The sequence below is a fragment of the Ylistrum balloti genome, unplaced genomic scaffold (assembly GCF_031769215.1).
Source record: "Ylistrum balloti isolate Yb309-2 unplaced genomic scaffold, AGI_CSIRO_Ybal_v1 Utg370636, whole genome shotgun sequence".
Taxonomy (NCBI): domain Eukaryota; kingdom Metazoa; phylum Mollusca; class Bivalvia; order Pectinida; family Pectinidae; genus Ylistrum; species Ylistrum balloti.
The window spans coordinates 60,227-83,324 of NW_026782388.1; the positions used below are offsets into that span (position 1 = coordinate 60,227).

At 36.8% G+C, this 23,098-nt stretch overlaps 1 protein-coding gene across 1 annotated transcript in view; it reads right to left on the reverse strand.

Annotated features, from left to right (window-relative positions):
* Positions 1-23,098, reverse strand: part of LOC132557164 (circadian locomoter output cycles protein kaput-like) — a 32,165-nt gene that overhangs the window by 7,250 nt on the left and 1,817 nt on the right. Inside the window, exons 2-7 of the mRNA XM_060221660.1 lie at positions 11,810-11,960; positions 6,698-6,855; positions 5,385-5,467; positions 3,858-3,947; positions 1,914-2,049; positions 977-1,129 (exon numbers count right to left, since the gene is read on the reverse strand). Coding sequence (XP_060077643.1) covers positions 977-1,129; positions 1,914-2,049; positions 3,858-3,947; positions 5,385-5,467; positions 6,698-6,855; positions 11,810-11,960 — 771 coding nt within the window. The remainder of the gene's footprint in view (positions 1-976; positions 1,130-1,913; positions 2,050-3,857; positions 3,948-5,384; positions 5,468-6,697; positions 6,856-11,809; positions 11,961-23,098) is intronic.

Sequence of the window (23,098 nt, forward strand, 5' to 3'; positions counted from 1 at the left end):
GACTTTTATTCAATCAAGATATGAAGGAGAAAAAAATAGAAAATGTTTATAAGACATCATTGCTCCTGTTCCAATGCATTTAAGTACTGTTATTTGATAAATTTGCAGAAGTTGTCAAATGTGACCTTTGACCCTTTAACCTTCACAAACAACCACCTTAATGTCATATGATGTAGAAGTTGATGTTATGATACTATGGGGGAAAAACATGAATAAAAATCTCATGGTTCTCATGATATTAATTTGGAGTAAGACAGGACACCATTAATAAAACTGTACCTGTATCTACAAAGAATGGCACTTTACTCATACTCTTTACCAAATACTACTAACAGTTCACAGAGCCTGGTAGTTCTCAAGTATGCAGTGGAGCTTCCTACCATCACAGCTCACCATATTTCCTTTTTGTGTATTCTACATCTGCAACTACAGCTAAATCATACATTGATGAGGAAATTGGCCATGGGCATGGCCATTGTAAAGCCCCCTGCCCCACCCTAAATTTCCCCATCATTGCTATATTTATTTTGGTGTCATTAAGTGTGGAGGACCATAATTAAGATAAAATATTAAGCCAAGAAACATGGACTGAAAATAAAGTATAGAGCGTCTTCACCATGGTGGGGTTCATTTCAAAATAATGGTGAAATGAACCACGGGACACTTTACCATGGGCTTATCATATTACACAGACCCAAACTGCATTGCAGGGTGGATAACCTGACTTAAGACAATCTTTGATTCAATGCAGAATGTAAATTTCAATCAAAGGAACAATAGAAGATGTTACTATGCGTAAGTCAAGGACAACGTTATGACCAGCAGAGAACGAACCATTCCCTATTGCACCATATAAAACGATTTCTTCATGCTGGACAAACAATTTGTCTCAGTGGAGGAGTGAAAAGCTTTGACAAACATGGATTGAGAATGGTTTCATAATACATTATGTGACTAGTGTTATATGAATACAAACTTGATGAAGGAACTGTTCTCCCACCAGTCTTTGTGTCATCTGTTGAGATCTTTCCTAGAAAATGGATGGTCTCATACTGCAGTTTGTCACCGTATTTTGGCAGAATTTGCATCTGTACCAGGAATGATCTGTGATTGCTCTTGAAAGTACTTACTATAAAAGATCATTATAAAGTACACTCTAAACATGTGTAAATATTTGCTGTTGTGAGCAAAGAGAATAATTAACTGAAAAAAATTATACAAATTGAATGTAGAAATAACACACAGAAATGTTATGTCTTCACATTTTATAAGGAATGTTAATTAACTCCATAAAGAAAGGTTATGAGTGATATTTCAATGACAGCACTCCTGATATGTCGTCTTCATCAGAAAATTGACAAGTGAGTGGGAGGATGATAAAACTGACAAGGTTTTTCAGCTATACTGTCAGTTTCAGAAAATATCTTGGTTACAGAATTTAACAGTTCTTTCTATTATTTATAGGCCAAAATAAAATAAAAAAATCTGTAACTATATATAATGAAAAATGTTTGATGTTATATCTGTGTTAGCGCATTATCTGTAAACCGAAAGTCAAAGTGTCATTACCTATGAAAGACAAAATTAGGGATTCATTCTTCAGATCAAAGAAACATTACCTATGAAAGACAACATTAGGGATTCATAATACAGACATGTCTTAAAAAAATGATGAATATGTAACAGTGTAAAACATACTGATGATGCATTTGTGTTAGTAAAATATCCCAAGTCAAAGATTTATTATCTATGAACTACAATAATAGAGATTTGTTTTTTTTATCTATGAACAAAAATGTCATTGATTCATGTTCTCTGAACGACAATGTTTGAGATTCATAACTATCAACAACAATGGTTGAGATTCATTATCCATGAACCACAATGTAGTGAGACAAAGCAAATCAACTTACTCTGTACTCTGTCCTGCTCAGTTGGCATACTGTTACTCATAAAAACATGTTCATCTGCTATCTGAAACTGTCGACTAAACGTCTCACAGTCATCACAATGCAGTAGAGTGGCAATCGGGAGACCTATAACATTCACCTAGATTAGACAAAAAGTAGATAGTAGATATCAAAGAAAATGTTCAGTCCATGACTTATGAGCAGAATGAAACATGATCTATATATATGCAGGTACTTGTAAAAACAATGGAAGAAGACTTTTATAGAGAATTTGCTCTATTTCCCTACTGGGCTCTGCTCCTCCCATCCCAAGTTTATACAAAATTATCTCCCTTAACCTTTGTATACTTCTGACCTAATTGGGATAACATCCAGGCATTCCTACTGAAGAAGGATTTTGAAGAATTTGCTCCATTTCTTCTATTGGGCCCTGTCTTGGGGGCTGAGACCTCCCCTACATTCTCTTTCACCCAATCATACAGACCAAATTGGGACAGAATCTTGATATTTCTACAGAAGAAAGGTTTAAAAGAATTTTCCCCATAATTGGCCCTATCCCTCACATCTCAGAAGTCCAGGACCCACTAGTTAGACAAAATTGAATTCCCTTCACCCAAGGATGCTTCAGATCAAATTTAGGTCAAATCCAATCATTCCTACATGATGAGTAGGACTTGATATTCTCTATTCCCCTATAATGACCCACCTTTTCATCAAAGAGGGCTGAGACCCATCGTTTATACACCATTCATCATTCAGCAGGCAAAACTGGAACAGAATTATGGAATTTCTACAGAAGATGGGTTTTAATTAATTTCCCCTATTGAGCCCCATCTATCAGACCCCTGGGGCCAAGAAACAATGCTTTATACAAGCTTGGTTTCCTCTCCATCGAGGACACTTCTAAGTAAAATTGGTCAAAATCCATTCAGTCATTTATGACTATTAGTGATTCTTAGTAAAAAGTTGATTGATGGCAGTGTCATGCCATTGCATAAGCTATTTGGGCTCCTTCAGACCAAGTGAGCTAAATACTGGTGCTTTATACATCGGGAATCTTAGTGATTCTTGGCTGTAGTCTAACATAGCACAAAGAAGCTGGGGAAATGTATCAGAAATATGATATGCTGGGAACAAATTCACAGGCAATCACTCAGGAGACAAATGAATGTACAGTAGATAAATGTACAGCAGATAAATGTACAGCAGATAAATGGATAGCAGATAAATGTACAGTAGATAAATGTACAGTAGATAAATGTACACCAGATAAATGTACAGTAAATAAAGCAGTAGATAAATGTACAGTTGACAAATGTACACCAGATAAATGTACAGTAGACAAAGGTACAGTAGATAAATGTACAATAGATAAATGTACTGTAGATAAATGTACAGTAGATAAATGTACAATAGATAAATGTACTGTAGACAAATGTACAATAGATAAATGTACTGTAGATAAATGTACAGTAGATAAATGTACAGCAGATAAATGAACAGTAGATAAATGTACAGTAGATAAATGTACAGTAGATAAATATACAGTAGATAAATGGACAGCAGATAAATGTACAGTAGATAAATGTACAGTAGATAAATGTACAGTAGATAAATGTACAGTAGATAAATGTACAGTAGATAAATGTACAGTAGATAAATATACAGTAGATAAATGGACAGCAGATAAATGTACAGTAGATAAATGTACAGCAGATAAATGTACCAGAGACAAAGGTACAGTAGATAAATGTACAGTAGATAAATATACAGTAGATAAATGGACAGCAGATAAATGTACAGTAGATAAATGTACAGTAGATAAATGTACAGCAGATAAATGTACCAGAGACAAATGTACAGGAGAAAACTTTACAGAAAACAGAAGTACACAAAACAAATGTAAAAGACACGTATGAATGACAAGTTTACGGGAGACATACGTACCGGTAAGTGTCCGAGTATACTTGAAATGCTTTCAGACACATACACAACAATTCCTGTGTGTGTAACAACCATTAGAAATCCACCAGCAGCCTGTTAAATAAGAAATAGTGTTCACATAATGTATAATAAGTAACCCTGATTCTAATTCATAACAACTTGATTATGGAAATTTTATCAAGATAAGGTAATGATGCTATTGAGATAAAGTATACATTTATGTGATCTCTTATAGATACAACATACATATGTATAATGTAGTTCTGACCTCATTCAGATACATTGTACCTGTAGTGTATGTAATGTACATATCTGTATTATGTCTATGACATCATTCAGATACATTGTACATGTAGTGTATGTAATGTACATATCTGTATTATGTCTATGACACCATTCAGATACATTATACATGTAGTGTATGTAATGTACATATCTATATTATGTCTATGACATCATTCAGATACATTGTACATGTAGTGTATGTAATGTACATATCTATATTACGTCTAAGACATCATTCAGATACATTGTACATGTAGTGTATGTAATGTACATATCTATATTACGTCTATGACATCATTCAGATATATTGTACATGTAGTGTATGTTATGTACATATCTGTATTATGTCTATGACATCATTCAGATATATTGTACATGTAGTGTATGTTATGTACATATCTGTATTATGTCTATGACACCATTCAGATATATTGTACATGTAGTGTATGTAATGTACATATCTATATTACGTCTATGACATCATTCAGACACAATGACAGTTATGCAGTGTATTTATGACTTTATATTACAGTCAAGCCAATGTCACTTGCGAGTGAGTTGGTTGATAAGTGAGGCGCTGCACATTGGGTGTGAATACCAAAAAGTATGCAGGGCGTGTAAGATTAATCCAAGTAAGTTTCAATCACAACACACATGAAGCTTCACCAGTGAGCAGGATATCTGCTGGGCTGACTAGTTAATTTGCCTCTGACGCAAAGCTTCATCAGGGCCTTGTATCAGAGATGAAACTGGTCAGTAAATATTCCACTCACTGGTGATGCTTGGTGTGTGTTGTGATTGAAACAGATGTGGATTAATTATGACTCCACTTAGATACAATGTACATATGAGTACTATACTTAAGATGTCTGTAAGGTATGTTTTTGTATGTGTTCTCTACCTGTAATTACCTTATCTATACAATGTATGCATGGAAGCCATTGCCTCATTTAGATACAATGCGCAATGTGCATACACTGTATTTGATGGAAATCAACATATTCTTCCTATGTGTCATTTGTTTCCAAACAGCAATATCAGCCAATTTTGATGCAGTAACAGTTTAGTAAGAAGCACTCTGATTGGTCAAAACTAGGAAAGTTATATAATTATAATTATCAATGCTGTGATGATATAACATTTTTTCAAACAGCTTAATTCCCATATTTCACTGGCAAAAATGTAATTCATTTCACAATTATACCTTATTCTGAAAGTGTTTCACTGTATCAATATGGCTGTTACCTCAATGAGACACTGTTGTAGAGTGTCAGATGACAGGAAATTTGGTTTCCATTTCTTTGGAGCCATCTTCTTTTCCTTAACACCTGAAACAGGAGTATATATGTCTGATAATTACTTATTACCTAGAGAGAGTTTGGCTTGAGTATCTTTACATAGCTAAAATGAAAAATTTGGTGAAAAGTTATGATTTTAATGGAAACCCAAGCAGAACTGTGCATAAAATGCATTTTGTTACAAAACTCATCCCTGTTGCTACTGGCCACCATGATTAGTTCTCTTTATTGCTTGTAGCTCACTTTGTGTATATGACCCTCAAAAGGTCAGAACAAAGCATTCTACTTGTGTAAATGAACATACTTAGAAACCCTTCCTCCAACCTGCCCATGTGTATGCAAATTTTTCAATTCTCTTTGTAACAAAGGTTGTTGAGCATTAACTTTCTACTATTTACCGATGTAAAAATGCAAAATATGTACTCCTAAGTTTAACATTACCTGTAGTTAACTGATACTTTGATTCGACCAAATTTCTTTAATAAATTCAAATTAAAATTTTCTCGAAATAGAATAAATAATCTACAAGTTTAAAAAACATCTCTTCTTGACATTTGTCAGATAAAGACATTGAAATTAAAAAACTCTTTATCTAATCAAAACACCTGAGGATGTACAGGTACCAGGTCTTTTTAATAAGTTAAAAACTTTTCCACACATTCAAACTAATATCACTGAGGTTGAAAAAGGTATTAATATTTCTAGATCATTATGAAGTGATCAAGACCCATTTACCTTTTCTGTTCCAATTTAACCGTTTGCATTTATGGCTTCTGTTTGTAAAAGATTCAGTTGGAAATTTTTCAGATTATAAAATAAAAAAAAATGTTTTAATCCTCCTCCACACAAGATATATTTTAATATTATGATTTAATTGTAGCCATATCTAAAAAAAATTTACAAAATGTTATCTATTTGAAGCAAATGGTTCCAAAAGACTCTGTATACACTTCTAAAATTCATAATTATATCAACTTATGATCATTACTCCTTATTAGCTGTCACAATGTCCTTTTGGTGACTAGATGACAAAATTTTTTTCAACAAGGGAGACAATCAAAATATTCAACTTGAACTGAAACAAATCTTGGCATTCCATAGGGTGGACCATTGAATATCATTATTATCATTGAATAAAATCCTGTTTTTCGCAAATAGTGCAACAAAATACGCAGTGGGCCACCTACACCTAACAAACAAATCAAAAGCAAATTGCATGATTCTCTTTTGAAAAAAATCTGCAAAATGTTCTGAACTCACCATGATGGAACTTCAGGTAGTTAACTGTGAGTTTGAGTATCTGTGAACGGTCTACACGGTGGTTTTTGTCAGAAATCCAAGGTATTTCCTGGGCAAGGACAGACAAATACCTCTTCATTTTGTCTCGCCTCAGCTTTTCCCCAGCTTTTCGGGACAATCTAGAATATTACATAATACACTGGTTTATGCTACGTCAAATTTATCACCAAATGGCCCAATGGATATGCAATACTCACCATTCAAAGTCAGGAAGGTCAGATTCATTAAAAACAGAATCTTAACCCCTTTAATGTCAATCCTCACGTGATCACATTAGAACAATCCTATTTCTAATCATTTGGCCCTTGAGACCTTGACATTTGGTCAAAGATATTGATCTGTACCATATAGCCTTTCAAATATTGGACAGGCAAAAGAATATGATCTTTGAACTCTTTTATAACAAACTGCATGACCATTCAAAAGGATTCATGTACATGTTTGAACATCTTTTGTCCTTTTTTGCTTCAAATGTTGTTTTTTTATTTTTTTTATAAACCTGTAGTCATTCTTCTCAACAAGCTACTGACTCATACAATGACTCTGCGATGGATGGTAATTAAAAAATGAAATTTTGACAAGTTTACCTGTTGTAAATCTAAAATATTGGCCATTCATGTCAATCACTTGCAAAAATTTGAAAACATTTCCTCCAAGCAATTTTCCTTCCGACACCGTTAAGAAGACATACAAAAAAATACAAAGCAGAGATATCAAATCAAAAACACAATCATAAAGACCAAGTAAAATCAATACATAACATGCTTGTAAGACTGATTCCTTTGTGAGACTAATTCCTTTGTAAGACTGTCCTTTGTGAGACTGATTCCTTTGTGAGACTAATTCCTTTGTAAGACTGTCCTTTGTGAGACTGATTCCTTTGTGAGACTGATTCCTTTGTAAGACTGTCCTTTGTGAGACTGATTCCTTTGTAAGACTGTCCTTTGTGAGACTGATTCCTTTGTACCTGTGAGACTGATTCCTTTGTGAGACTGATTCCTTTGTGAGACTGATTCCTTTGTGAGACTGATTCCTTTGTGAGACTGATTCCTTTGTGAGACTGATTCCTTTGTAAGACTGTCCTTTGTGAGACTGATTCCTTTGTGAGACTGATTCCTTTGTAAGACTGTCCTTTGTGAGACTGATTCCTTTGTGAGACTGATTCCTTTGTGAGACTGATTCCTTTGTGAGACTGATTCCTTTGTAAGACTGTCCTTTGTGAGACTGATTCCTTTGTGAGACTGATTCCTTTGTGAGACTGATTCCTTTGTAAGACTGATTCCTTTGTAAGACTGTCCTTTGTGAGACTGATTCCTTTGTGAGACTGTCCTTTGTGAGACTGATTCCTTTGTAAGACTGTCCTTTGTGAGACTGATTCCTTTGTGAGACTGATTCCTTTGTGAGACTGATTCCTTTGTGAGACTGATTCCTTTGTGAGACTGATTCCTTTGTGAGACTGTCCTTTGTGAGACTGATTCCTTTGTGAGACTGTCCTTTGTGAGACTGATTCCTTTGTGAGACTAATTCCTTTGTAAGACTGTCCTTTGTGAGACTGATTCCTTTGTAAGACTGTCCTTTGTGAGACTGATTCCCTTGTAAGACTGATTCCTTTGTGAGACTGATTCCTTTGTAAGACTGTCCTTTGTGAGACTGATTCCTTTGTGAGACTGATTCCTTTGTGAGACTGATTCCCTTGTGAGACTGATTCCTTTGTAAGACTGTCCTTTGTGAGACTGATTCCTTTGTGAGACTGATTCCTTTGTGAGACTGATTCCTTTGTGAGACTGTCCTTTGTGAGACTGATTCCTTTGTAAGACTGATTCCTTTGTGAGACTGATTCCTTTGAGAGACTGTCCTTTGTGAGACTGATTCCTTTGTGAGACTGATTCCTTTGTGAGACTGTCCTTTGTGAGACTGATTCCTTTGTGAGACTGATCCCTTTGTGAGACTGATTCCTTTGTGAGACTGATCCCTTTGTGAGACTGATTCCCTTGTGAGACTGATTCCTTTGTAAGACTGTCCTTTGTAAGACTGTCCTTTGTGAGACTGATTCCTTTGTGAGACTGATTCCTGATTCCTTTGTGAGACTGATTCCTTTGTGAGACTGATTCCTTTGTGAGACTGATTCCTTTTGAGACTGATTCCTTTGTAAGAGACTGATTCCTTTGTGAGACTGATTCCTTTGTGAGACTGATTCCTTTGTGAGACTGATTCCTTTGTGAGACTGATTCCTTTGTAAGACTGTCCTTTGTGAGACTGTCCTTTGTGAGACTGATTCCTTTGTGAGACTGATTCCTTTGTGAGACTGATTCCTTTGTGAGACTGATTCCTTTGTGAGACTGTCCTTTGTGAGACTGATTCCTTTGTGAGACTGTCCTTTGTGAGACTGATTCCTTTGTAAGACTGATTCCTTTGTGAGACTGATTCCTTTGTGAGACTGATTCCTTTGTGAGACTGTCCTTTGTGAGACTGATTCCTTTGTGAGACTGATTCCTTTGTGAGACTGATTCCTTTGTGAGACTGATTCCTTTGTGAGACTGATTCCTTTGTAAGACTGTCCTTTGTAAGACTGTCCTTTGTGAGACTGATTCCTTTGTGAGACTGATTCCTTTGTGAGACTGATTCCTTTGTAAGACTGTCCTTTGTGAGACTGATTCCTTTGTGAGACTGATCCCTTTGTGAGACTGATTCCTTTGTGAGACTGATTCCCTTGTGAGACTGATTCCTTTGTAAGACTGTCCTTTGTGAGACTGATTCCTTTGTGAGATTCCTTTGTGAGACTGATTCCTTTGTGAGACTGATTCCTTGTGTGAGACTGATTCCTTTGTGAGACTGATTCCTTTGTGAGACTGACTGATTCCTTTGTGAGACTGATTCCTTTGTGAGACTGATTCCTTTGTGAGACTGATTCCTTTGTGAGACTGATTCCTTTGTGAGACTGATTCCTTTGTGAGACTGATTCCTTTGTGAGACTGATTCCTTTGTGAGACTGATTCCTTTGTGAGACTGATTCCTTTGTGAGACTGATTCCTTTGTGAGACTGATTCCTTTGTGAGAGATTCCTTTGTGACTTCCTTTGTGAGACTGATTCCTTTGTGAGACTGATTCCTTTGTGAGACTGATTCCTTTGTGAGACTGTCCTTTGTGAGACTGATTCCTTTGTGAGACTCATTCCTTTGTGAGACTGATTCCCTTGTTAGACTGATTCCTTTGTGAGACTGATTCCTTTGTGAGACTTCCTTTGTAAGACTGATTCCTTTGTGAGACTGATTCCTTTGTGAGACTGTCCTTTGTAAGACTGATTCCTTTGTGAGACTGATTCCTTTGTGAGACTGATTCCTTTGTGAGACTGTCCTTTGTGAGACTGATTCCTTTGTGAGACTGATTCCTTTGTGAGACTTATTCCCTTGTGAGACTTATTCCTTTGTGAGACTGATTCCTTTGTGAGACTGATTCCTTTGTGAGACTGATTCCTTTGTGAGACTGTCCTTTGTGAGACTGATTCCTTTGTGAGACTGATTCCTTTGTGAGACTGATTCCTTTGTGAGACTAATTCCCTTGTGAGACCGATTCCTTTGTGAGACTGTCCTTTGTGAGCCTGATTCCTTTGTGAGACTGATTCCTTTGTGAGACTGTCCTTTGTAAGACTGATTCCTTTGTAAGACTGTCCTTTGTGAGACTGATTCCTTTGTGAGACTTATTCCCTTGTGAGACTAATTCCTTTGTAAGACTGTCCTTTGTGAGACTGATTCCTTTGTGAGACTGATTCCTTTGTGAGACTAAGACTGATTCCTTTGTGAGACTGATTCCTTTGTGAGACTGTCCTTTGTGAGACTGATTCCTTTGTGAGACTGTCCTTTGTAAGACTGATTCCTTTGTGAGACTGATTCCTTTGTGAGACTGATTCCTGTCCTTTGTGAGACTGATTCTGATTCCTTTGTGAGACTGATTCCTTTGTGAGATTGTGATTCCTTTGTGAGACTCCTTTGTGAGACTGATTCCTTTGTTAGACTGTCCTTTGTGAGACTGATTCCTTTGTAAGACTGAATAATTTGTGAGACTGATTCGTTTGTGTGACTGATTCCTTTGTGAGACTGATTCCTTTGTGAGACTGATTCCTTTGTGAGACTGATTCCTTTGTGAGACTGTCCTTTGTGAGACTGATTCCTTTGTGAGACTGTCCTTTGTGAGACTGATTCCTTTGTGAGACTGTCCTTTGTGAGACTGATTCCTTTGTGAGACTGATTCCTTTGTGAGACTGATTCCTTTGTGAGACTGATTCCTTTCCTTTGTGAGACTGATTCCTTTGTGAGACTTCCTTTGTTGATTCCTTTGTGAGACTGATTCCTTTGTGAGACTGATTCCTTTGTGAGACTGATTCCTTTGTGAGACTGTCCTTTGTGAGACTGTCCTTTGTGAGACTGATTCCTTTGTAAGACTGTCCTTTGTGAGACTGATTCCTTTGTGAGACTGTCCTTTGTGAGACTAATTCCTTTGTAAGACTGTCCTTTGTGAGACTGATTCCTTTGTGAGACTGATTCCTTTGTGAGACTGTCCTTTGTGAGACTGTCCTTTGTGAGACTGATTCTTTGTGAGACTGATTCCTTTGTAAGACTGATTCCTTTGTGAGACTAATTCCTTTGTAAGACTGTCCTTTGTGAGACTAATTCCTTTGTAAGACTGTCCTTTGTGAGACTGATTCCTTTGTGAGACTGATTCCTTTGTGAGACTGTCCTTTGTGAGACTGATTCCTTTGTGAGACTGTCCTTTGTGAGACTGATTCTTTTGTGAGACTGATTCCTTTGTGAGACTTATTCCCTTGTGAGACTGATTCCTTTGTGAGACTGTCCTTTGTGAGACTGTCCTTTGTGAGACTGTCCTTTGTGAGACTGATTCCCTTGTGAAACTGATTCCTTTGTGAGACTGATTCCTAACTCTTTTATGACGGCAGATAAGTGGGTCACAGTACATTATATGGCACATCTATATACATGTATCAACTTTGAATAAAAATAAAAACAAAAATAAATCATGAAAAAAATTACTTTACTAACCCATAAAAAGTTTACCTACTTTTTCATGTTGTCCTTGTCCTCATGGTGTTGGCATTTCTCTTTGTCCTTGCCATGAATGGGGCTGTTAAGCACATAAACAGATTTACATGAGACACCCAATATTTTGGGCAGTATTAAACAGAAATCATTATTTACTATAAAAAACTCATCTGCTCAACAATAAACAATTAGGTAGAGATTATACAATGAGTGGTTGTCATGTATGGTATTTCTTCCAATGGTTGCCCGTCAGCCATTTTGATTTTCACTTTCAACACAAAAAAAGGCACAACAAGGGAACTTGCATTTGAATTTTGAATGACATCCATCCAGTACTTTTCAAAAAACAGCAATATCAAACATTCAATGTCAACATGGCTGCCTGTTAGTCATTTTGCTTCTCTGATTAGTCTGAAAGGAAAAGGGCACAACAAAGGGTAACATGAACCTAGATCAGAAACTTCTCCAGAAATAATAGTTATCATTATGAGTAGCAAAAAATCAAGACGGCCTCCTGTCAGCTATATTTTTCCCCAATCTGTCTCATAACTGGCCATGCAGAACTAGGAACAAAGGCCTAGCTTTATAAGAAATCTGAAAATGATCCACTAAACACTTTTCCAAAAAGAGTGATAAAAACCAATATGACTGTCAAATTCAAAATGGTCACCTGTCAGCCATGTTTTTTTTTTTAAATCAGGCACAAAATGGATTATGGGTAACTTGGGACTAAGAGGCCTAGTACAATCGCAATGTAATCGAACAAGTAGACACATGTAACATACTTGTACATGTATGTGTAGGATTGATTCAGCTGTTTACACTCCAATCCACTGTATATTGTGTTCACATCATGGACAGGGTTTCATTTAATTGTCTAGTCTCTCTGACAATCCATCCACTATTCGTCCTTCTTTTCTTTTTCTTTTTTTTTTTTATCACCGACAATCCTCAAAAAGACCATTTTTAAACCATTGATGATAAAAAAAACACCTCAGGTTGATAGAGTTTGTCTAGATAAACATTAATAAATTTTACCTAAAACTGGGTCAGCCTAGAGTCATAATACAGCCATACACACAAGGGCATGTATGTATTCTGATGTACCCCATAGCTTGACAATAATCAGAAAACAATGACATAGCTTTTCATTCACAGACCGAGATATTTTCAACAACAAAACTCCAATAATACATGTGTAATAGAAAGGAGTACTGAAAACACCCTGTCATCACTGGGGTTCGAACTAGTGACCCTTTGGTCTCTAGCCAGACACTCTACCACTTGATTAAAGGGAAATTACCACTAGCTGAGACTTAAGTAAGGCAACCTGTACTCTCAACTTTAACTAGGTGATATGTTATCACTACACCCTCCTTCAAAAAGTCTTTGACCTCGAAGACAAGAACAACCAACATTCAATATCTCTAAGGAAGCATCTCAATCTCCTATAGCTTCTATCCTTGGAGTGGTCAACGGCACCAAATCCGTTATAGGAAGGAGTAATGAAAAAAACCTGCCACTGCTAAGGTTCGAACTTGTGACCCTTTGGTGTCTAGCCGAACACTCTACAGCACAACTACAGGTAAATTCCCAGTACCTGAGGCTAGTAAGACAACATGTACTCTCAACTTCTACATATGTAATATCTACTTTTGAACATAAATTAATTAATTTATCCAAACCATGCACCAGAAACCTTTTGTCAGAGAAAACACAGGTGATCATGAGTACATTCTAAAAAAACTTTTGATTTTCTTGTGCTCGGTTCTACTGTGAATGTCCATTGGATTACACTGTGCAGTGTGCGGTTTATTGAATTGTAAAAAAATATTCTAATTTTTTTCAAATATATGCATACATGTCATGGTTATTTTATTGTGAATATGCAATTTTGTCTGTTTTTTTTAATGAGTTACCTGTACACCGATGTGCGCATCCTCACAAAACCACTAATGTCCGTGTTATATGTAAGATCTATAAATAGCACCATTCAGCACTCTTATTAACAGCTGAATGTATTATATACCACGGGGCCTTTTCCTATGAATTATTAAACACATTGTTCATACAGTATATGCCTACATATGTATAATTTACACAAGCCTCTGTGATAACGAGATGACAACATGCACTCTCATACACCCATGCATTAACTTACCTGGGTGCACTCATGTCTCAGGCGATGACATTGACGGAGCCTGTTGCTCTTTGATTGCAAACATCAAAAGGACTTGATTTGTTTGTCAACACATATCGCGATTGTCGACCCTATATCCGGCTCCGAGATGTCAACGGAAAAAGACGGAAAGGACCGAACACTGAGATACATATACATTGTATGTACTAACTCCAAATAAAAGAAATTAAAGTATTGTACTACTGAGGACATAGAACACCGAAAAAAAATAGCTCTGATTGATGTGAAAGCTGTAAATGTTACACAAAATAAAGAGTTTAAAATATTAATTAAGACAGAAAAAATAAAGAGTTATGCGGATAAACTTTCATTACTTGAAATTATGTAGCTGGATATTTGGAATATGCATCAAACATTCTTTAAGATTACAAGGGTTGAGTATTGCTAATACACTGACACTTGCTTAGAACACGGATTGTAAGTCCGTGTTCAGACTATTGCGATGAAAAAAATAATATTAGGACCAGTTTTAATCCCAGTAATCAACGTGGAACTTAATTGATTTTTTTTTGTTATTTTTTGTTATTGTATGGAACACCCACACTACACACATAAAGGCAAATAGTCTAGAAATTAGATCGTTATCTGGGGAGTGTGTATTCACAGAATAGATAACGTATGATCAAATGTGAGTCTGTAACAGGTATGAAAATCGGTCGACCACGAACTCTTATTGTTCAGCATCACTAATTTGATACTGTGTTAACCTCTCTATGCTGTTATGTACAGGTAAATTTTTATCTCACATTAGCTAAATTTAACCTTAAACGACAGCTTTCCGCTCTTGGTGGGATTTTTTTTCGATAAGACCAATTGGATGGAGAAAGTGAAAAAGGTCATTCGAACTGTTTGTTGTGGAAAAGGTATCACAAATTCCTACACAGAAAAGGGCGTTGTTACTCCACTGTGCCGGGAGGAGATAGCCACCCATCCACAGAAAGCACCATAGATGCTAACTACAAATACCTCTGTCCATTCCATATATAGGTTTAAAGGTCTTTTATCACTATGCAGTCGACAATTTCTGACGGTTTAGTCCGTTTTCATAATTAATGTAATTAATGCATATGTTTATCAGTTCATATCCATATAATACGAAGTAATCTATTTATGTAATGTATATATGTATATATTTCAAAATATATTATAATTACGTTTAAAAATATACTTATTCTAAATATGTATATATATTTTTTATATTCTCATGAATACTTATATCAATACTTGTCTATAGATTACGCAACTGTATGCATGTATAACGAATATCGGCCTTTTATATCTTTCCGTCCGATATATACACTGTATCTACTGTAATATTACCTGCAACTTTGTATTATTTGTTGTATCCCTTGTTCTCATTTGTGAACGTGACATTACTTACTTGGATTGACCAAAGTTTACATAGCGGGTGTCGTCGATGAAGCAGGAGATGCTTACTCTTCCGCGACACCTGGTCTTATTCTCCTTGAACATTTTTTATGGGTCTCCGTGTAAATTTTTCTTTTGTTGTTATTTTGTCTCAGTTTTATTGAATTTGAGTTTGGATTATGATTATGTGGACATGCTTCATGCTTTTTTTTGTATTTCCTCATGTAACACTTTATATGTGTCTGAGTGTTAATCAGATCTTGAAAATCTTGGTAAACAGTTCCTCCAACATGATGTGAAACTTGAGGACATTGTTAAATCTTGTGTATTATCTGGATATCAAAACAAAATACAAGTTTGTAACATGAAACTTTCGTCAAAATACAAACGTCCGAACTGTCAGTGTACAAAGGGGCTTAACTTGTATAAAGGATATATTGGGTCGCATGTGATAGTGTATTGTGGATTTTCCTTAAATTTGTCAGAAGTATAACATATGATTATTCACAGTTCCTAATTGATATCTAGGCTAAATTTAATTATAATAACATGATATTTCGATGCTATAAAGTAGTATTGTGTAGTATTTGGTGGTATCGGGGTAGTATTTGGTGGTATCGGGTTAGTATTTGGTGGTATATGGTGGTATTGTGGAGTATTGGGTAGTATTTGGTGGTATTGGGATAGTATTTGGTGGTATATGGTGGTATTTGGTGGTATTGGGTTGTATTTGGTGGTATTGGGGTAGTATTTGGTGGTATTTGGTGGTATCGGGTTACTATTTGGTGGTATATGGTGGTATTGTGTGGTATTGGGTAGTATTTGGTGGTATTGGGATAGTATTTGGTGGTATATGGTGGTATTGTGTGGTATTGGGTAGTATTTGGTGGTATTGGGATAGTATTTGGTGGTATATGGTGGTATTTGGTGGTATTGGGTTGTATTTGGTGGTATTGGGGTAGTATTTGGTGGTATTTGGTGGTATCGGGTTACCATTTTGTGGTATATAGTGGTATTGTGTGGTATTGGGTAGTATTTGGTGGTATTGGGATAGTATTTGGTGGTATATGGTGGTATTTGGTGGTATTGGGTTGTATTTGGTGGTATTGGGGTAGTATTTGGTGGTATTTGGTGGTATTGGGTAGTATTTGGTTGTATTGGGTTGGTATTTGGTGGTATTGGGTAGTATTTGGGTATATGGTGGTATATGGTGGTATTGGGTGGTATATGGTGTTATTGGGTGGTATCGGGTAGTATTGGGTATTGGGTGGTATTTGGTGGTATTAAGTAGTATTGGGTGGTATATGGTGGTATATGGTTGTATTGGGTAGTATTTGGGTATTTGGTGGAATTGGGTAGTATTGGGTGGTATATGGTGGTATATGGTGGTATTGGGTAGTATTTGGGTATTTGGTGGTATTGGGTGGTATCGGATGGTATTGGGTATTGGGTAGTATTGGGTATTGGGTGGTATTTGGTGGTATTGGGTAGTTTTGGGTGGTATTTGGTGGTATTGGGTAGTATTTGGGTATTTGATGGTATTGGGTAGTATTGGGTGGTATATGGTGGTATTGGATGGTATTTGGTGGTATTGGGTAGTATTTGGTAGTATTGGGTGGTATTGGGTAGTATTTGGTGGTATTTGGTGGTATTTGGGTATTTGGTAGTATTGGGTAGTATTTGGTATTGGGTGGTATTAGGTGGTATTGGGTTGTATTGGTCGGTATATGGTGGTATATGGTAGTATTTGGTGGTATTGGGTAGTATTTGGTGGTACATCGTAGTATTTGGTGGTATTTTGTGGTAATGGGTAGTATTTGGTGGTATTTGGTGGTATATGATGGTATTGGGTAGTATTTGGGTATTTGGTGGTATTGGGTAGTATTGGGTATTGGGTAGTATTGGGTATTGGGTAGTATTGGGTAGTATTTGGGTATTTGCTGGTATTGGGTAGTATTTGGGTATTTGGTGGTATTGGGTAGTATTTGGTGGTATTTGTTGGAATTTGGTAGTATTGGGTGGTATTTTGTGGTATTTGGGTAGTATTTTGGTGGTACTGGGGTAGTATTGGGTAGTATTTAGTAGTATTGGGGTAGTATTTGGTGGTATTTGGTGGAATTTGGTGGTATTGGGTAGTATTGGTCGGTATATGGTGGTATATGGTAGTATTTGGTGGTATTGGGTAGTATTTGGTGGTATTTGGTGGTACATGGTAGTATTTGGTGGTATTTTGTGGTAATGGGTAGTATTTGGTGGTATATGATGGTATTGGGTAGTATTTGGGTATTTGGTGGTATTGGGTAGTATTGGGTATTGGGTAGTATTTGTATATTTGGTGGTATTTGGTGGTACATGGTAGTATTTGGTGGTATTTTGTGGTAATGGGTAGTATTTGGTGGTATTTGGTGGTATTAGGTAGTATTTGGGTATTTGGTGGTATTGGGTAGTATTGGGTATTGGGTAGTATTGGGTGGTATATGGTGGTACATGGTGGTATTGGGTAGTATTTGGGTATTTGGTGGTATTGGGTAGTATTGGGTGGTATATGGTGGTATATGGTGGTATTGGGTAGTATTTGGGTATTTGGTGGTATTGGGTGTATCGGATGGTATTGGGTATTGGGTATTGGGTAGTATTGGGTATTGGGTGGTATTTGGTGGTATTGGGTAGTTTTGGGTGGTATTTGGTGGTATTGGGTAGTATTTGGGTATTTGATGGTATAGGGTAGTATTGGGTGGTATATGGTGGTATATGGTGGTATTGGATAGTATTTGGGTATTTGGTGGTATTGGGTAGTATTTGGTGGTATTGGGGTAGTATTTTGTGGTATTGGGTGGTATTGGGTAGTATTTGGTGGTATTTGGTGGAATTTGGTGGTATTAGGTAGTATTGGTCGGTATTTGGTGGTATTGGGTAGTATTTGGTGGTATTTGGTGGTACATGGTAGTATTTGGTGGTATTTTGTGTTAATGGGTAGTATTTGGTGGTATTTGGTGGTATATGATGGTATTGGGTAGTATTTGGGTATTTGGTGGTATTGGGTAGTATTGGGTATTGGGTAGTATTGGGTAGTATTTGGGTATTTGGTGGTATTGGGTAGTATTGGGTATTGGGTAGTATTGGGTAGTATTTGGGTATTTGGTGGTATTGGGTAGTATTTGGTGGTATTTGGTGGTATTAGGTAGTATTTGGGTATTTGGTGGTATTGGGTAGTATTGGGTATTGGGTAGTATTGGGTAGTATTTGGGTAATTGGTGGTATTGGGATAGTATTTGGTGGTATATGGTGGTATTGGGTAGTATTTGGTGGTATTGGGTAGTATTTGGTGGTATCGGGGTAGTATTTGGTGGTATCGGGGTAGTATTTGGTGGTATCGGGTTAGTATTTGGTGGTATATGGTGGTATTGTGGAGTATTGGGTAGTATTTGGTGGTAATGGGATAGTATTTGGTGGTTTGGTGGTATTTGGTGGTATTGGGTGGTATTTGGTGGTATTGGGGTAGTATTTGGTGGTATTTGGTGGTATTGGGTAGTATTTGGTGGTATTGGGTTGGTATTTGTTGGTATTGGGTAGTATTTTGGTATTTGGTGGTATATGGTGGTATTGGGTGGTATTTGGTGTTATTGGGTGGTATCGGGTAGTATTGGGTATTGGGTGGTATTGGGTATTGGGTGGTATTGGGTAGTATTGGGTGGTATATGGTGGTATATGGTGGTATTGTATAAGTATTTGGGTATTTGGTGGTATTGGGTAGTATTGGGTGGTATTGGTGGTATATTGGTATATTCGGGGTATTTGGGTATATGGTGGTATTGGGTGGTATATGGTGTTATTGGGTGGTATCGGGTAGTATTGGGTATTGGGTGGTATTTGGTGGTATTGGGTGGTATTGGGTAGTATTTGGTGGTATTTGGTGGAATTTGGTGGTATTGGGTAGTATTGGTCGGTATTTGGTGGTATTGGGTAGTATTGGGTGGAATATGGTGGTATTGGATGGTATTTGGTGGTATTGGGTAGTATTTAGTGGTATTTGGTGGTATTTGGGTATTTGGTAGTATTGGGTAGTATTGGGTATTGGGTGGGGTGGTATTTGTATTGGTGGTATATGGGTAGTATTGGTAGTATTTGGTGGTATATGGTGGTATTGGATAGTATTTGGGGATTTGGTGGTATTGGGTAGTATTTGGTGGTATTTGGTGGTATTGTATTGGGTAGTATTTAGGGTATTGGGTGGTGGTATTTGGGGTATTTGGGTATTTGGTGGTATTGGGTGGTATTGGGTGGTGGTATTGGGGTATTGGGGTATTTGGTGGTATTGGGTAGTATTTGGTGGTATTTGGTGGTATTTGGGGTATTGGTGGTATTGGGGTATTTGGTATTGGGTGGTATATTGGGTAGTATTGGGTATTTGGTGGTATTGGGTGGTATTGGGTGGTATTGGTGGTATTTGGTGGTATGGTGGTAGTATTTGGGGTATTTGGTGGTATTGGGTAGTATTTGGTGGTATTTGGTGGTATTGGTGGTATTGGGTAGTATTTGGTGGTATTGGTATTGGGTAGTATTTGGGTATTTGGTGGTATTGGGTAGTATTTGGTGGTATTTGGTGGTATTAGGTAGTATTTGGTGGTATTTGGTGGTATTGGGTAGTATTTGGGGTATTTGGTGGTATTGGTAGTATTGGGTATTGGGTATTTGGTGGTATTGGTATTGTGGTATTGGGTAGTATTGGGTGGTATATGGTGGTATATGGTAATATTGGGTGGTATTGAGTAGTATTTGGTGGTATTGGGTGGTATTGGGTATTGGGTGGAATTGGGTAGTATTGGGTGGTATTTGGTGGTATATGGTGGTATTGGGTAGTGGTATTTGGTGGTATATGGTGGGTGGTATTGGGTATTGGGTAGTATTTGGTATTGGGTAGTATTGGGTGGTGGTGGTTGGTGGTATATGGTGGTATTGGTAGTAGTATTTGGTGGTATTGGGTAGTATTGGTGGTATTGGTGGTATTGGGTAGTGGTATTGGGTAGTATTTGGTGGTATATGGTGGTATATGGTGGTATTGGGTAGTATTTGGTGGTATTTGGTGGTAGTTGGTGGTATTTGGTGGTATTGGGTAGTATTTGGTGGTATTAGGTAGTATTTGGGTATTTGGTGGTATTGGGTAGTATTTGGGTATTTGGTGGTATTGGGTAGTATTTGGGTATTTGGTTGTATTGGGTAGTATTGGGTATTTGGTGGTATTTGGTGGTATTAGGTAGTATTTGGGTATTTGGTGGTATTGGGTAGTATTGGGTATTGGGTAGTATTGGGTAGTATTTGGGTATTTGGTGGTATTGGGTAGGAGGTGGTTATGGTGGTATATGGGTAATATTGGGTAGTATTTGGGTATTTGGTGGTATTGGGTAGTATTTGGGTATTTGGTGGTATTGGGTAGTATTTGGGTATTTGGTGGTATTGGGTAGTATTGGGTGGTATATGGTGGTATATGGTAATATTGGGTGGTATTGAGTAGTATTTGGTGGTATTGGGTAGTATTTGGGTATTTGGTGGTATTGGGTGGTATCGGGTAGTATTGGGTATTGGGTGGTATTGGGTGGTATTGGGTATTGGGTGGTATTGGGTAGTATTGGGTGGTATTTGGTGGTATATGGTGGTATTGGATAGTATTTGGGTATTTGGTGGTATTGGGTAGTATTTGGTGGTATTTGGTGGTATTGGGTAGTATTTAGTGGTATTGGGTAGTATTTGGTGGTATATTGTGGTATATGGTGGTATTGGGTAGTATTTGGGTATTTGGTGGTATTGGGTGGTATCGGGTAGTATTGGGTATTGGGTGGTATTGGGTGGTATTGGGTAGTATTGGGTGGTATTTGGTGGTATATGGTGGTATTGGATAAGTATTTGGGTATTTGGTGGTATTGGGTAGTATTTGGGTATTTGGTGGTATTGGGTAGTATTTGGGTATTTGGTGGTATTGGGTAGTATTGGGTGGTATATGGTGGTATAGTAGTATTGGGTGGTAATGGTATTGAGTGGTATTGAGTAGTTTTTTGGTGGTATTGGGTGGTATTGGTATTGGGGTATTGGGTGGTATTTGGTGGTATTGGGTAGTATTTGGGTATTTGGTAGTATTGGGTGGTATCGGGTAGTATTGGGTTTTGGGTGGTATTTGGTGGTATTGGTAGTATTGGTGGTATTTGGTGGTAGGTAGTATTTGGTGGTATTGGTGGTATTGGGTATTTGGTGGTATTGGGTAGTATTTGGGTATTTGGTGGTATTGGGTAGTATTTGGGTATTTGGTTGTATTGGGTAGTATTGGGTGGTATATGGTGGTATATGGTAATATTGAGTGGTATTGAGTAGTATTTGGTGGTATTGGGTGGTATCGGGTAGTATTGGGTATTGGGTGGTATCGGGTAGTATTGGGTGGTATTTGGTGGTATTGGATAAGTATTTTTGTATTTGGTGGTATTGGGTAGTATTTGGGTATTTGGTGGTATTGGGTAGTATTTGGTGGTATTGGGTAGTATTTAGTGGTATTGGGTAGTATTTGGTGGTATTGTGTATTGGGCAGTACGTATCACAATGAGTAATTGAGTAATTATATAATTATTGAAAACAAAATGGAGAAAAAATCACAACAAAACGACAAATACCTGTAGGCGTCATTAGAATGAGATAAAATGGTTATCATGTTTATTTCTTTATTATTTTTTTATTATATTTTTATTGAGTCTTTCCACGCACATATTCACGTGACAACATTTATTAAACTATAACAGGACATTTGGTACCAAGCCATTTTATACACAGAATATTCAGTCATTTTAACCACGCTCAGAAGTGGTTTTGTATTTGAAATTTTCACTTGAATATACATATGTATGTATATAGTGATTGTTGGTAAAAAATAAAAACACGCAATTACTTGGTGCATACTTGATTAAGAAACAAGTGTTTTAAAATAAATAAATAAAAGATATTGCTGTCTTTTCTTTAAATGTATCTGATTAATTAGTCTATTTTCAGGTCTGTTGTATATCTGTTGCTGTTACGTAAACATCAAATCTTAGATATTTAAATTTAGAGATATCTCTGTAACAAATGAAGGTTATTTAAAAATAATCCAATAAAAACGTTTTTATTTAAAAAATTCTGTTATCGATCAGATATTAACGAGATAAATAAAGGTGTCTCTTACAATTTATTATATACTCGTCATTGTTAATTATGTTCATTTATTTTCAGCTAACCATGATTTCTGACAGGTAAAATCGATCCTAGCGAAATAAAGCAAGTGTTTAGAAGACGACAGATGTGGAAATCCTTGCAGGAATCCTAGCCATGAACGGAAACTACCAAAATAAACCTCTGTTACATCTGATGATTCTTGAGACAGACTTAGCAAACACACATTTGTCATGTGACGGTTGGTTAACTCGTGCATATTCCATCGAAACATAGCGATTTTTTCAAATGACTTACGGAACTAATTCCTGTTGCACCCACCCCCTTTTTTAAGGATGAGATATCAATGTGTTTACAGAAAGTTCTTTTTGAGGGCACATACAATAAAAGAAACTAATCATACAAATACAAACGGAATCCCAGCCCTACACACATATATAATATATATGGTAAACTATTTGTTAATTATTGTTTAGGACAGGTTTGACATTTTGGGGGTTGCAGGTGGGGGTTAACCATTGTTTAGGACAGATTTGACATTTTGGGGGTCGC